This window comes from Nyctibius grandis, chromosome 32, assembly GCF_013368605.1.
Source record: "Nyctibius grandis isolate bNycGra1 chromosome 32, bNycGra1.pri, whole genome shotgun sequence".
Taxonomy (NCBI): Eukaryota; Metazoa; Chordata; class Aves; order Nyctibiiformes; family Nyctibiidae; genus Nyctibius; species Nyctibius grandis.
Genome location: NC_090689.1, coordinates 1,378,600 through 1,394,007, shown reverse-complemented (window position 1 = coordinate 1,394,007; position 15,408 = coordinate 1,378,600). Strand labels below are relative to the sequence as shown.

The window sequence follows — 15,408 nt, the reverse complement described above, 5'->3', positions numbered from 1 at the left end:
TTCCTTTTTATGACTTTTTTTAAAACTGTCTTACGAACAGTTGTATTGGTACTTTTTTTAAGTTTAGGTCAATGTTGTCTTCCAGAGTAAGTTTTAAGGCATCACTCACTCCTGCATTGAACTATCGCATCGACACAAAGAGTGGAGATTCCATTCTGAGCCAGTTCAATTGTGAAAAATTCATACTTTTTTATTTTTTATGCAATTCAATGAGTAGATGAGCTCAGATTTAAATTCTTAAAAGCACGTTTATTGTAACAAGAATTGTTATGTATTAATACTTCAGTTTTCAATAAAGATTGACTTGTGTTGCTTATTGTTGTTCTCTGCTGTCTTTGGTGACATCCTTTGAGAAGAGGTTCTGTTGCTGGAGAGCGGTGCGGTTGTGTTATCTGAGCTCATGGGATCTGGGGATTGAGTGAAGCAAAGCGAAACATTTAAATGGGTTAAGTGACTTTTCTCAATGGGGTTTCTTAATGACTAACAAAACACTGTCGTAAAGGCTTTCCCACGGGGAATACATGGCCCTGCCTCAGAGTGCAACCCTGCCTCACCACCTTGGGGCAGTGCCTGGGGTTCCGGGGTTTCAGGTTTTTATTAGGTTATAGCTAAAAATGGAACATATGGATGTAGAAGTTCACAACGCTTTAGCATGTCCTTGGTACCAGGTGAGTGCTGGTGCAGAGGTGACAGGCCCTGAGCAGGAACCTGCTCTAAATCAGTGTTGAGCGTTCCCTAGAAAGGGGGGTGTCTGTCACCGTGTGAGTGGGGTCAGGTCTGTCACCGTGTGTGTGTGCGCGCGCCCCCGTGTCTGTCACCGTGTGTGTGTGTGTGTCCGTCACCGTGTGTGTGGGGTCAGGTCTGTCACCGTGTGTGTGTGCGCGCGCCCCCGTGTCTGTCACCGTGTGTGTGTGTGTGTGTGTCCGTCACCGTGTGTGTGGGGTCAGGTCTGTCACCGTGTGTGTGTGCGCACCCGGGTCTGTCACCGTGTGTGTGTGCGTGTCCCTGGGTCTGTCACCGTGTGTGTGTGTGTATGTGTGTGTGTGTGTGTGTGTATATATATATATATATATCCCTGTGTCTGTCACTGTGTGTGTGTGTCCGTGTCTGTCACCATGTGCGCATGTGCCCGTGTCTGTCACCGTGTGTGTGCGCGCGCCCCCCGTGTCTGTCACCGTGTGTGTGTGTGTGTGCGCGCGCCCGGGTCTGTCACCGTATGTGTGTGTGTGTGTCCCCGTGTCTGTGTGCGTGTCCCCGGGTCTGTCACCGTGTGTGTGTGTATATGTGTGTGTGTGTATATATATGTGTGTGTGTGTATATATATCCCTGTGTCTGTCACTGTGTGTGTGCCCGTGTCTGTCACCGTGTGTGCGTGCGCGTGTGCCCGTGTCTGTCACCGTGTGTGTGTGTGTGTGTGTGTGTGCCCCCGTCACCGTGTGTGTGCGCGCATGTGCCCGTGTCTGTCACCGTGTGTGTCCCCATGTCTGTCACCGTGTGTGTGGGGTCGGGTCTGTCACCGTGTGTGTGGCCGTGTCTGTCAACGGGGGGGGGTCTGTGTGTGGCCATGTGTACACCACGGTGTGTTGCTCTGTGTCACCATATGTTTTTGTGTGTATGTGTGTCACACTGTGTGTGTGGCCGTGTGTACGTCACTCTGTGTGTGTGTGTGTGTGCGCACCTTGCAGTGTGCGTGTGGCTGTGTGTGTATATATAGTGTGTGTATACGTGTGTGTGTGTGTGTGTGTCCCTGTATGTGGCCGTGTGTCCCTGTCCGTGGGTGCTGTGTGTGTGTGTGTGTTCCCGTCCATTCCCCGTTGCTCTCAGGGCCCCGAGCCTCCCCTGCAGTTTTTTTCACCCTTTCCCAGACGTTTTCCCTGTCAGCACCTCGCAGGCCTGTGCCAGCTGGTGCCTCGCTCACCTTGATCCATGGGCTGAAGCCGTCTTCAGGCCAGGCTCTGCTTCCCCAGCCTGCCCTCTGCAGGTGCTGGGGCACCGTACAGCGGGGCTTCTACACAGGAGGGGGGGTTGGTAGGGTTTTTTTGTGGGTTTTTTTTTTTTTTTTTAGCTGCAAGAGCAGAATGGCTGCAGTGACTTTGAAAAGAAACAAGTTCACACAGACAGACATTGGAGACAAACACAGGCTGAGTCACTTCTAGGAGTTTCTTTATGAAATTAAATGTTGCCCCTGGTCTAGGGGGAGATATAGTGCAAGAATGACTTTGTACATGCTGCTGCATTCTGAAATCCCTGGGTGAGCAGACTGGGGTCAGCTACAGCACCAACACCCCCCGCCCTGCTGAGCGCTGCAGACAGCGGTGCTCGTCCCGCTGGGGCCAGCAGGCAGTATGGCTTCCAGTGCGCGCTGGGGGAAGGCAGAGCTTTCCTTTTGCTAACCAAGGCTTAATTAATTCTTTTTTTTTGGCCAGAGTTTGAAACGTGGGTACTTAAAGTGAGGCTCTTAATGCCAAACTTAGGCCTTTTAAAGTGGCTTTCCATTTTCTAAAGGTGTCACAAACCTGTAGCACTACTCCTTGAACTGGGGGTCAGGGGGAGTTTGCATCAGAACTGTGGTTTCCTTCTTTCAGAGCTGAACTGTGGACTGTGGCTTCTGGGAGCCACGTTTGCAAATATTGACCTTTCTTTAAAAAAAAAATAATAAACCAGACAAAACAGGCATCAAGTTAACAACATCTGACAAGAACAATTACAGACTTACAAAATACACAGGTCTGATTTTTACCATAAATAAACACATTACAAACAATGAGCATTTTCATTGGCCAGGAAATATGGCAGAGTGATGGAGAGACAAGACTCTAAGGAACTGAGTACGGTATTAATTAGGCACATTTTTCTCTAACGTATGTAACTCAAACCCACGAGAGAGATTCTTGAACTTTACTCATGCTGCAGGTCGCTTGGCACAGTTTAATGTACTGGAGGACAGTTCATCAGTGGTGTGAGCTAAAGGAAAGACCAAGGTCACAGTGCAAGACTCAGTGCTGAGTGCCTGCACAGGCTCACGGGGTTAGTTGGGGGTGGGAGGAGCATGTCTCTGAGAAACGTGGGGAGTGGGGGGGGCAGAGAGCAGGAGGGTTTATCCATCCCCCCATGGAACACGGACCATGGCAGTGACACCGAAGTGCTGCTCTGGGCCTGTCGGGGGGCAGGGCGCAGGCCGGTGCATGGGCTGCCAGCCCCCTCTGACAGCCGCCCCGCAGCAGCCGCAGCGGGGGCCGAGTCAAGGTGCAGCTGGCAGGCAGAGGCTGTGCCCAGGAGAACTGTCCGGCTCCCTCCTGCGAGCTCCTCCTGGCAGGCTGCCTCCCGGGCGCTGTGCAAGGCTGGCTCCGTGGGACTGGCACGAACGCACACGCGTGTGCAAGCACACGCAGGGTCTCACCTCAGCGCCAGCACGGTCAGTCGCTCTGCAAAATAAATAGGGAGGCAGGAGCACGTGCGCCAGCCTCCGCAACAACGGGTGGGAAGAACCGGGGCTCCCCGGCCCAGGGCTGACGGGTAAAGTGCTTTCTCGAAGGGGTTCAGGCACGAACTCGGGGCTGCCCCTATTTCCGGAAGGGCGTCAGCCTGCTGATGTTCTGCCAGAAGTTCGAGGGCTTGCGCTTGGGCTCTGCCAGCATGAAGACCTGCTGCTGAGGGAGCGTGGTAGGCAGGGTGGGATGCTTCTGCCGCATCAGGAAGTCATAGTACGGCCTGGTGACGGCTGTGATGAGAAGGAGATGGGGAAACACGTTAGCTGAGCGCAGCTCCCTTCCCCGCACCCTGCCTGGTCCCTGTTAAAGCTGCAGGCAGTGAATTGGGTCTGTCTTAGCATTACCCTTGGTTTCAGCACTGCTTGTTAGGAGTCAGTCGATGCTGTGGAAGCCCCAGAAGTGTGAAGCGTAACTGACAGGTGTTCTGCCACCGTGACAGCAGGCTAAAGAGCTGCACCTCATCAGTGGTGACAAACTTAATGGTGCCTTTCGTCGTCTGGAAGAAGCAGCTGATGTGCATCTGCCTCTGTTGCCTGCTACAACTTCCCACACAGGATTTCTGAGTCGTAATGGCCAGTGCCTAGCCTGCGGACAGGGCTGGCTTGTGGGGGTCTCCTGTACCGCTTTGCCCCTAGAGCTTGGCTCCGTTACAGAGGTCTGGCCTCCTTCCAAACTTCCCTGTGTTTTTTACAACCAAATGTTACTTCTGACTTGTTCTGAAATTTAGCCAAGCTTTCTTACTGCAGACTTGGCTGGGATTCAGCTGCTGGCTGGTACCAGCAAGAGGCAGTGGTTACCTCTCTGTGGGTCCAGAGAGCAGCAAGTGACATCTCTGGGTATAAAGAAGGGTGGTGGCATCACGAAGTCAGGTAGCAGGAATCTTCATCTGGCAGTGCTGCGAGCACAGGAACCTTCCTTTCTGTTGCTTGAGTTCACACTCCCCAGCTGCTGCTAAATCTTCCTTGTCTCTCCAAGTTTTAAGGAACAGCTCTGTCAATGAGCATGGTCCCTGCCCGTGGCATCCTGCCCAAAGCGCAGGTTTCAAAGCATCTTCCACAGGCACAACTGCCCAGGCAGGAACAGTCCCTGCTGCAGTGACCTTTGTGGACCCTTGTTGCATCATGGGGCTTACCACAAAACTTAATCTTGTCTTTTCACAGAGGGAATGCCACACTCCTTGGAGAGCCTGGCTTCCAGGGCAAGGCTATGCACCAGCCTTTGAACAGAAGCTGCCTGCTAGTACGTAACTGTGGTTTCTGGCACGGCGCTCAGCAATTAGTAAATGTAGTAAACGTAGAGCTACCCCCCCACCCCCTGTTCTAACAGCATTTGTATGTATGTTCGGGTGTGACTCACCCTTAGGCTTCCCAGTATGGTGCTGCTTGCTGGCATTCAGCATCGCCTGCTTTTTCTGCACCTCTGTGATCGAAAAACCTTGAAATAAAATAGAGTTTGTCAGCAGCAGGTTGTCATTTTGTATCTCATGGGAGGACAGTGGCATAGGCTTAAAGGGAAATACAGGGGGGAGGAAGATGCCTGAGGCGAGAGGTCAGAAGCTAAAATTACTCCCAAAGCTGGAAGGGGCACATACTGCTCCCCAGCCTGTGCTGTGCTGTGCTGCGCGACTCTCCCTACTTTCACGCAAGGTTTACAGCCTGCCCTTTCCCCCCACCCTCTGCTGGGTGAAGAAGCCAGTCCAGGCCACTTGTGGGTCAAATCTTATTAGATCACATGGGTCTAAATTAAGCAGGATTTGGACAAAACAATGAAAACCCTCTCACAATGCTGAACCCTTGACTGAACATTTTTTGTATAGATATTGCCAAGTTGGGCAGTCACACTGTACTGCCAGATAATGGAAGCTGTAGGCAATGTATTGACTATTTTGTCAGCCCTGGCTGAACTCATTGAAGACACATCTGCCTCCCTGAGGACATACTGCAGTGTCTGCTCACGGTGGTTTGTCTTTTATTTTCAGTTGCACAGATTCATTCAGAAGGTGCAGGTCAGCAGCCCAGAGCTGGACTGGAGCATGGACTGGCTTCCCCTCTTTCACTCCTATGCATTGGCTGGTGGTTAATAAAAGAAGAAAGGGGAAAAAACCACCCCACCAGCCCAAAACCCCACTGCTCACAACATTGCTCTTCCCGTACCTGTCTCCTGGTCGAGCTGAACCTGTCTCCTTTCATTCTCAAATGCCTTCAGCCAGCGCTGTTTCTGCTCAGGCTTTTTTGCACAGAATAAGTGCACTTCCTCAGTGTCTTGGCAGTGCAACTTAAATGCATTTTTCACACTGATATTGAAGTCCTTGTCCTTCCCATCTTCTATGTCCAGCATTTCCATATCGTCCATGTTGATCCGACTCTTATAATACAAGATGTCCCGACGCAGAAGGTCCTGTAGGAGAGATCACACAGACGCATACAGACGTTACTGTTTCCTGTCCTGTCCCTTCCTTAAACATTCCTTTTCTTTGATATGATGGAGTATTTAATCTTCTTGGCAGTCATTGCAGTCCTGTAAGAAAAAATTGATAGTGGATTTGAATCCATGAAATTGCAGAGCGCTGAGCTCCCATTGACAGCGTTGGCAGTGAGGGGAGTCGCATGGTTTCTTCTACTGGTGGGGTGAGGATAGGCTGGCATCTGCCCTTGTGGGCTATCAGCTGCCCTGGAGAGTTCTGAATGAGAAGCAAGCTTGTGTTACTACACATGATCCCAAATCCTCATTAAGAAAATAGTGTTTGAATCCTACAGTCCCACTTAGAAAGCCAAAAAAATCCTAATTGGCTTTTGTTTTTTGTGTTGACAATGAAAAGTGAATTTGAGAGCAGTGATAAAACAGTGAGTGTCTCATGCCTAAGTTACCTGGAGCTACCCGTATGCCATGGATTATGCAAAAAAAAAAAAAACCTGGCGTGTTCAGTTCTGAAATTCCAATACCTCTCATTTGCTCTATAAAGGAAGATTTCTATAAAAGAAGTCTTCTTACGTATATAACTTAGGTTATGAAAACTAGCATGGGCTGTACTTACAGATTTACATATGATATTGATATGGTCTTATTGACTGTCAAGGCCCACAGCTCTTCATCAAAGCTACAGTTACCCTCTGAGTATGGTATTAATCTCACGTGGCAGCGCAGTTAAAAAAACCCCAACATATTTAAAGGAAAACAGGTGACAATGCTCATACCTGAGTTGTGAAAATAAATCCATACACTAACCCTAGAAGCCGTGCCATGCTTTCCTCTCTTGCTGTAAGAATTAGGCCAGTAGTTAGTTCCTGTAGCTTATTGCTGTGGTCAGGTGCACAGAACACACCAGGACGTCAGAGAAAAGACAGCGATGAATGCATGTAAAAATCTTTGTGCCAGAAGCCCATATGGTGCCAGTAAGTATTAAGGAAACAAAGGGGTAGAGAAGGAGTTCACTCCAATTCTTCAGCATTGTAATAGACAGCATTTGTGCCTGGCTAGTGAGGTTACCTTCTTGCAGCAGACAAGCTGGTGGTCGAAGAGGAAGAACATCCTCTGTTGGCTCTTGGCTTGAGGGTGGGAGATTTTGGTTAATTCCCCGGAATAGATGAGTTCTGAGCTTCTGACTAGGACGTCTTCACCCTGAGAACAGCACAAAGAACAGGTTGGTCTCAGCCATCTGAAAACAGGGGAGAAGAAATAAGCCCATAGTCTCGTTGGAGAACCTCAGCTTGGCTGAGGGGCCTGTGTGGCTGTGGGGCCTGAATTCCTGCTGACGAAACTCTCCTCTGGGAATGAGAGGGAGCCTCTGTCCTGGAGGACAGTCCTTGTCACATCAGGGAGACACCGTGCCCTTGACACCCAGGGAATAGGAACTGAATTTGATTAGAACAATAGTGTGTTAAATGAAAAAAATCTCCTTTTCCAAGGAGTCTGCTCAGGGCAGCTGATGATCCTTGACATGAAAGGAGGCACATAAGCAGGGAGCTGAGAATTTAGCCTGAGGTCTTTGGGGAGGGAGACAGTCTGGTTTTATTGAGTCTAGGATTTAGAAAATCAGTAGTTTTCTTTCTTCTGCTTAGCCATTCTTTTTTTCTACAGGGAACCTTGGCTTCCTCTGTCACTATATCAGAGCTTACCTTTCTGCAAGAATAACATGGGCTTATTAAGCATTAAGGGGCAATTCTACCCACCTTGAGAGTTTGAAATCACTCAAGATAAAATGGGGGCCAAGAGGAAAATAACAGTATTTCACCAACCTACATGCTAATTTTATTCTGCAAGGAAAATGGGGAAGCAAAAATCCCAGGGAACATGCAAAGGCAGCTGGTCTAGCTGGGGTGTGTGCTAGACCTTTTCAGTTGTACGAAAAGATCACATCTGTTTAAATAAAAAAAATAAAACACGACAAGGAGGGGCAGTAGAACTGAGGTAGAGCTAGAGTAAGCCTTACAAAGGTGTTACTGTGGGCTGGAGGAAGGGGACAAGCGGCAAAACAGACCATTCAATTCATGGGGAAGGTCAGTCTCTCACCTCCCAGTCTTCTATCGAACTCTGCCACTGAGCAATTTTGTCAATGTTCTCCAGCCGCCGCTTCCTCTCATTGATGAGCCGAGCCACGTTCTTCATCGCATTTAAGGCAGCTTCGACATCTTTAAAATCCCTAGGGCAGGGCAGAGGGGTTAGGCAGGACAAAATGACACGTGCTTGTTGTAGCTGCACTGCAAAGGAGCGCAGCCTAGCATGGCCTAGGGCTGAGAGCAGAAAACACAAGTCCCACTCGCAGTTATCCCAGCTGTTTTATACTGGAAGTCGCAGGTGCGTGTTCCTGTGGGCAGCTTTTCAGACACATGCTGGTTTTGAGGCACAGATTATAGTTTTGTAACAAATCCAGGCCCAATTTGTGGAAGGGAGGGGTGGTAAGCAACCAAATTCAGCCACAGAGGTGTAAATAAAAGTTGCGAGAAGAATCTCCAGGGCTTTCCAAGCCTCGTTTTTCTTACGCAACACAACACAATATATTCATAATGCCACTGTTGGCACACAGGGACTGATTCTGTCATGCACAGCTAAGGCAGTTCAGCAATAACGGGCTTCATTTACAGAAATGCGGGAGAGGGGCTTTTTACAAGGGCAAGTAGTGACAGGACGAGGGGGAACGGTTTTAAACTGAAAGAGGGGAGATTTAGATTAGATATTAGGAAGAAATTCTTTGCTGTGAGGGTGGTGAGACACTGGCCCAGGTTGCCCAGAGAAGCTGTGGGTGCCCCCTCCCTGGCAGTGTTTAAGGCCAGGTTGGATGGGGCTGTGAGCAGCCTGGTCTAGTGGAAAGTGTCCCTGCCCATGGCAGGGGGGTTGGAACTAGATGGTCTTTAAGGTCCCTTCCAACCCAAACCATTCTATGATTCTATGATTTCAAATAGGAGCCGATGGTTTATCTGGAAGGGTAGGGCAGAAGCTGATCTGCCCTCCCCCACGCACCATCTGCTGCCATCAGCTGCTTCTGCTGAGTTCAGAGTAGCTGGGAAGGAGCTGTTCCACACAACTTGTCTCTAACACAATTTTCAAAACATCTGTGTCCTGCATTAAGGAGCTTTCTGTTAAGAGGTCAGCTTCAGAACAACATGCTTATAGGTTTAATAAGACATGCTTAAAACCATTCTGAGAAATAGCAGTGCTGTAATTAGGAAGGTAAAATTAAGTCAAGCCACAATGGACCAATATCAACACTTTCCTTTAATACAGATTTTTCATGTTTTATTTCTGTAGCTAATTATTTCAGATGCTTGATTAAGGGACATAGTTATTTGAGCCGAGTGCAGTGCCTTCACCCTGAACTGAAGCAATGGATTTGGAGGCTTTTGAGCCAGTGCTGAAGAGGCACCAAGTGTGCATGGCTTGAGTGCTGTAGGCCACGACTGCCCACTGGGGAAGCACTGGGCAAAATTCATGACTACCACTCAGCCCTGACGTGCGACGGTGTGGTTACACGGATGTTATTGGGTATATTCAATCAGTGCTTTTAGAGAAAAGTTTACAACACCACCACCACCACCGGAAACATTTAACTCCAAAGTATGTGTGTGCTGGTATCACAGATACGTGGGCCAAATAAAATAGAAAAGTACCATTATAAGGTGGACCTTGCAACTCCAGGTCCCTAACAGACAGGGAAGCCCAGTGCTACTGTAATGGAAAATAATGTATTCAATAGAAAAATACTTTTTTCCTGGTTTCCACAAGGTAACACAGAAGAATCGTGGTATTGGCTGCTCTTGGCAAGCTGCCCTCAACATACGATTCTGAGTTACTCCATTTCCATGAGACCAGTCTCGTTCCTCCCCTCCCCACCATGCTGACCTACCTGTGTTGGGGGTTGGTGTATTTGAGCAGTTCAGCCAGTTGCAGCGGATATTTGCAGATTTTCTGCACGGGAGTCAGCAGGAACCCATCCAGTGAGATGTCGATCATCTTCTGCAGCAGGCGGCAGGCTTCGAAGAAGTACACGTACTTGTTAACTTTGGTGAGGCGGGACAGCTCCATGCAGGCATTGGGGTGGTTGTTGCAGTATTCAGAGTATATCTGAAACTCCGTTTGCTGCAAGGGAAATGAAGGGATTCACTGTCCGTGTTCTTTAGGGTGATGGCCTGGCTCAAACTGCTGTGGGTGAGTTCCCTGTGCAGGTCCTACTCCTGTAGCCCATGGGGCTGTGTGGTAATTTGTATCCTCCTCAGACTTTGAAGCCCCGAGACCTGAAGCTGGGGTTGGGCAGGGTGTATTACCAGTTACAGCACGTGCAGCTTATCTGAGAGACCTAGACATTTCTGTGTGTTCTGGCCTCTGCTCAGCTGAGTGTTTTTAATGGCCGAATCAGCAGCTGCTGATCCTGCACTGGCCTGAAAATACCATAGCTGTAAACTCGCATCCAGCTCGAGATTTTGGAATCTTCCTACGTTTTTGCCTAAAGTAGCATGGTCTGGCAGGGAGTGTAGTGCTCAGAGCTGTTCCTTCCACAGCCACAAGAGCTAGAGGATGTTTGGTTGGGAGGTGGGTAACGGGGTTGGTGGTGGCAGCGTTTAATTTGGTTGGGTGGGTTTTTTTAAACAGAGCTTCAGTTCTGTCAGATCAATTTCTAAATCCTCTGGCTTAATCCATGCTCCCCTTTCCCATGAAGTCAAATTTACTTACATATTCCAAGAAGCATGAGCCAACCTCACTCAAATGTGGGTGGTCTTTGTTGAATTTCTTCTCTAGTGCTTTAACAAATTTCTTCTGGCATCTGTAGATGTCCTCAATATTCCCAAAGATTGTCTTCAGCTGCTCTTCCGTAAACATGTCAGCTCTTTTCCGGCACTGCTTAATGTAACCCTAGGAGGAAACCAAATTGGAAAGCTTCTGGGCATTTGCTCTGTGGCCTTTGGTTATCAACAGAAAACACCATGGACTGTAGCCAGTTGCATACCAGGTTCCTGCACCCCCTTCCTGCATAGGTGCATCCATGTTTTAGCTATTACTTCCTCTAATACCATGCAAAACATGGTAGAAACAGAAACCAAGCCACAGTTACATCACTGCCTTAAACTTGAAGGAGTCCCAGAGCTGCTTTCTCTCCTGTTAAAGACACCTTTATCTGTCTGCAGGCTACAGGGTGTTCTGACCCCAGCACTGATCCACTGAGAGGTTTAGGCCAATTAAATCCACTTGTGGATCTGGTTTGGATGCTCATGTTAGGAAATACCTGGTTGACTCAAGAAGGAGGGCACAAAGGACACGCAGGGACACTGCAGGAGGAGAGGCTTGTTTGTTAAGCGTGTGCTGCTTTGCCCCAGCTGGTTCTCCTGGCAGGCACTACATTTTTGTGTCATTCCAGTGAAGAACTATGTTCCTGCAAAACTCTTATCAATTACCTTCATTTACCCCAGTGTATATGACGGCGTGTCTGTTCTGGAAGAGGTGTTGCAATCCTCAGCATATTTGCAAGTGAAAGACCTAATTGGCTGAACCTCCCCCAGTTGTTTTGATCTGAGCATGACTTGCCTGAAGGCCGGAGTTGCTGATTATATTACCTCAGAACATATATTAAAGAGGACAGCAACGCTAGACATTTACTTTTCTCCGGCTTGGGAAATTCAATTAATTCCATTTAATCAGAGCCCAGGTGGGTGCTTCAAATACAGAAGCATTTGGGATATTGCTGTAATGAATTGTCTTCTGCTTTCTGAGCATGCAACGCTGGTTAGCAGAGCAGGCTCCGGTGGAAATACAGTCTCATTTTCCGAAAAGAAAAGTTACCAGCTTAGGGTCACTCTCTGGGCAAGAGTGGGGCATACTCTATTACCCTTCAGACAAGTCCTGACATTCCCTTCCCCCTTTACTCCGTTACCTCACAAATGTCTTTCAGATGCTTGATGTAGTCTCTCTCTGTGCTTATGATCTCGTTGATGACGTTGGTCCTCATTTGATCTTTGGTGGTCTGCCCCATCCCAAAGCGGCGGGTGCCACTGCTGGAGTCGTCCTCTTTGCCACCCTCCACCTTCAGGGGATAATCTTCCATGGGTTCATCCTGGTTTACTCGGAGCTGTGACAGACACACAAGATGTTCACCGTTTGTATTGCTAAACAGCACTCTTCCAAGGAAAAGAAGTTTGGGACAGTTGACTGAATGGCAGACGCAGATTAGCAAGGATAAGGAGTGAAGAGGGCTGCTACATGTACAGTACTTGTGAACTTATTTTCCCCTCGGGGAAGCTAAGGCCAGGTAGCCAGTTTTGGGAGGGTAGGACTGCTCCTGCTGTGTGACGTGGGTGGTTTTAAGCAGGCATCTCTTGTGGACAGGAGTCACAGGAACGAAGTGGAGTCCTCCAGGAAGAATACATACAAAATCAGGACAGGAGAAGGTTTATCAAGTGAAATGTGCCTAGGTACTTGTGAGGGGGCGCTTGGGAGGGAGGGGGAAACCAGTAAATAGTTACTTTTTATATAGCTTTATTGTAGTTCTCATACTATAAATAACAGATGGCCTCTCAGTACCTGCTTCCCCAAGATTATTTGAAGAGAATTTATTGTTAATATAAAAGCAGATACAGATGCCAGTGGGCATATAACATGGTAAGGAACAGCATTTACAGGGCTGTGTGAAACTCATGGTTCCTGCATAGTGCCCATCAGATGGCAGCACAGCACGAGCAGAGAGAAACACCGGCGGTTTGTAGGCACGACAGCACAGCACCTTAGTTAATAGCAGTCAATCATCGGTGCCTTTCACTTAGGAGCTTTCTTTTATGTAGTAGTATTGTAGCTCTCAGAGTGCCCATGGGAATATTTTGGACACAGCACAGAGTGAAAAACACTGAAGTAGGAACATGCGTAACTACAGAGGTTTTTAGTACAATGACACAGAACTGCTTTAAACTGTTAATGTAGTTTCTTCTAGGCAGGATTACTCACCACTTGATACACATATATCTACATACATCTACATAAAAAACAGTGCATACCCATCGCTTGTCAACATAGGCATAGATGATATTTACTCACTGTTTACAGCTGAAGCCCTCAAGATGTGCAGTCCTGCTTTTCCTTCACTGTGAGCAGAACAACATTGGCTAGTCTTAAACTCAGACCTTGGCCTGAGACTCGTGTGGAGGAACTGAGAGGCCTGCAGATTTATCCAAGTCCCCAAACACACCAGCCTTCCCAGCAGTAAGCTTGAGAGCCAGTGATAATTAGCAGGAAATCTTCACTCAGATGCTTGAATAAGTCTTGTAATTGCTCTGCCTGAAGAACGTGTTACTCTGCATCCCTAATGGCTAGCACTAGTCTGCTTTCCCCTGAAATACTACCACAGGTTTTTGCCAGTCAGGACAACAATTCAACTTATCAGTAACATGAAAGAAAAAAAGGCCTGTGTTTTGGCTACAAAAAAAGCACTTCTGTCCCCATCAGTGCTGAGAGTTTGGTCCTAGTAATCTTATTTGCAAAAACATCCACTGTTTGTAATAATTATCCAGCTGAGACTGTCTCCTGTAACAAGGCATTTCAAAACTTTTATAGCACTATCTGCCTCACTTCTCTGAGGAGTTTTGCTACAGACACCAGATCACCTCATATCACCTCCTTGCCTGCTTCACCTGGTTTTGGGTCACCTGTGATCTGAAGTGACCGGGATAAGGAGCTAAAGGGCTGAGAATCTCTGCCCTTAGGCACCTAATTGCCTTTGCAGTACTGAGGAGCCTGCCCTGAAGTGAGCAGAGTCAGGCATCCACACCGCCAGCCACAGCCCAAAGAAAGGAAAAAAGCCTTTTTTTAACAGCAGGAAAGGAGTGCACAGCAGTTACGCAGACTCTTGTTTCACTCCCCACTTGCACAGAGAATTCAGATGTGTCTCAGAATGCTCTGTTGGAAGTTAATCAAGCCTCTGCAGTATACAGCTGGGACTGTCTGGGCTGTCCTAGACAGCTATTTCCATATGGTCTATATGACAGTAGTAGCTGGCACCGGGGGAGAGCCTTGGGCCAAAAGCATCAAGTGTTTCACATCTCCCCCCTCGTCAGTTGTCCCACATGACCTCCAAGACATTTGTTCTGTTTTTCTCCTCTGTTTTTAAATGTCTGGAATACAGTGCTGTGTGGTAGCCCAGCAGCCAGATGTTCTTAAAACTTCAGGGCTAAGAGAAGGTGCGTGCGTGAGTCAGGTGGTTGCATACTTTGGGATATGGCATTGCACTGGACCCAGCACCAGATGCAGAAAGCTAAATTTGGTGCCATGCTCATCCATACTGTCTGAAGTGGACACTAGAGTGGAGACCTGAGACAGCTGCATCTGGATTCTTCTAGAAGAGTATTGTTGCTGGGTTCTGAAGGGGATGCTGCATGCTTAGGCACAAACTAGCCACCATACGTATGGGTAAGCAGGAGCCCAGGCTGCAAACCAGCGTGCAGGGCAGCTCCCCAGCTGGCGCAGCTCAGCTTAGCTCCAGAGTCGGGAACTGAACCACCCTTGCCCTGATTTACTCTTGTAAAGAGGGACTTCTCCACACTGATGGCAGCTCAGCCAGGAGGGCCTGATGTACCATAGCCACGTGTAGAGGAATAGTAACAAGACACATTGAACCAACTATCTCTAGCAGTGAAAGTGCTCAGGAGTCACTACAGAACACTAAACCTGGAGAAAAATAACAAACACTTGGTGCTAATGGAGAGGCATAAAGAAACATCAAGCTCTTACCCGTACAAAGCTGGCTGGAAACCAGCCTTCGCTGTCCAGAATCCTCCCCCACCACCACTCCTTGTTGGTAGCATCCATTACTTCAATGACATCGCCAGCCTTGAATCCCAGCTCTTGGTCATCCATCGTGACATGGTCCCAGAGGGCTTCTGCATACACCACGCTGCCATCGCTGATGAGCTGTGGACAGAGCAAGTCAAACTGTCAGCTCCCCGCAAGAAAGCGGCGCAGTCTGCCAACGTGACTGCAGCTTTGGCACCATTGCTGCTGAGCCAAACAAGCACTGATAACTGTTTACTCCCCGTGAGCAATGTGAAAAGGAGTTGGTGCTAGTCTGGCAGTTGCTTCGACTGACCTTGCTCTCCATAGCATTTATTCAGAATCACTTGGACACAGTACGTTTACTACCATAAAGAACATAAATTTTGCTCTGGAATTTCTTACTGGTGACTTTGCCTCAGCCAGCAAACAAGGCTCAGTGGTACATTGCTGGTGGAGGATGCTCTTGTGCTGCCAATGCAGCCCTGCTTTGGAAAGCCTTGAAATAAAACCTTGAGCATCAATGTTTAGAGACATACTTCAGAGCAGAAAGTATTCTGAGGCCTCAGAGCTAGTCTAGGATGGATAGAGCCTTAAGTCTTTAAGGTGGTTAAACTTAGCACTTAAGTGGCTTAAAATAAACCTCCTGGAGAGTTTAATTATGCTGAGGGACAAC

The 15,408-nt window shown here is 48.2% G+C and overlaps 1 protein-coding gene across 1 annotated transcript in view; it reads right to left on the bottom strand.

Moving 5' to 3' along the window:
* Positions 1 to 2,200: 2,200 nt before the first annotated feature.
* LOC137675111 (rho guanine nucleotide exchange factor 4-like) overlaps positions 2,201 to 15,408 on the bottom strand; it is a 112,484-nt gene continuing 99,276 nt past the window's right edge. The window contains 10 exon segments of the mRNA XM_068421034.1: positions 2,201 to 3,621; positions 3,624 to 3,721; positions 4,848 to 4,925; positions 5,645 to 5,888; positions 6,978 to 7,109; positions 8,001 to 8,130; positions 9,832 to 10,064; positions 10,656 to 10,835; positions 11,851 to 12,045; positions 14,694 to 14,873. Coding sequence (XP_068277135.1) covers positions 3,397 to 3,621; positions 3,624 to 3,721; positions 4,848 to 4,925; positions 5,645 to 5,888; positions 6,978 to 7,109; positions 8,001 to 8,130; positions 9,832 to 10,064; positions 10,656 to 10,835; positions 11,851 to 12,045; positions 14,694 to 14,873 — 1,695 coding nt within the window. The 3' untranslated portion in view covers positions 2,201 to 3,396.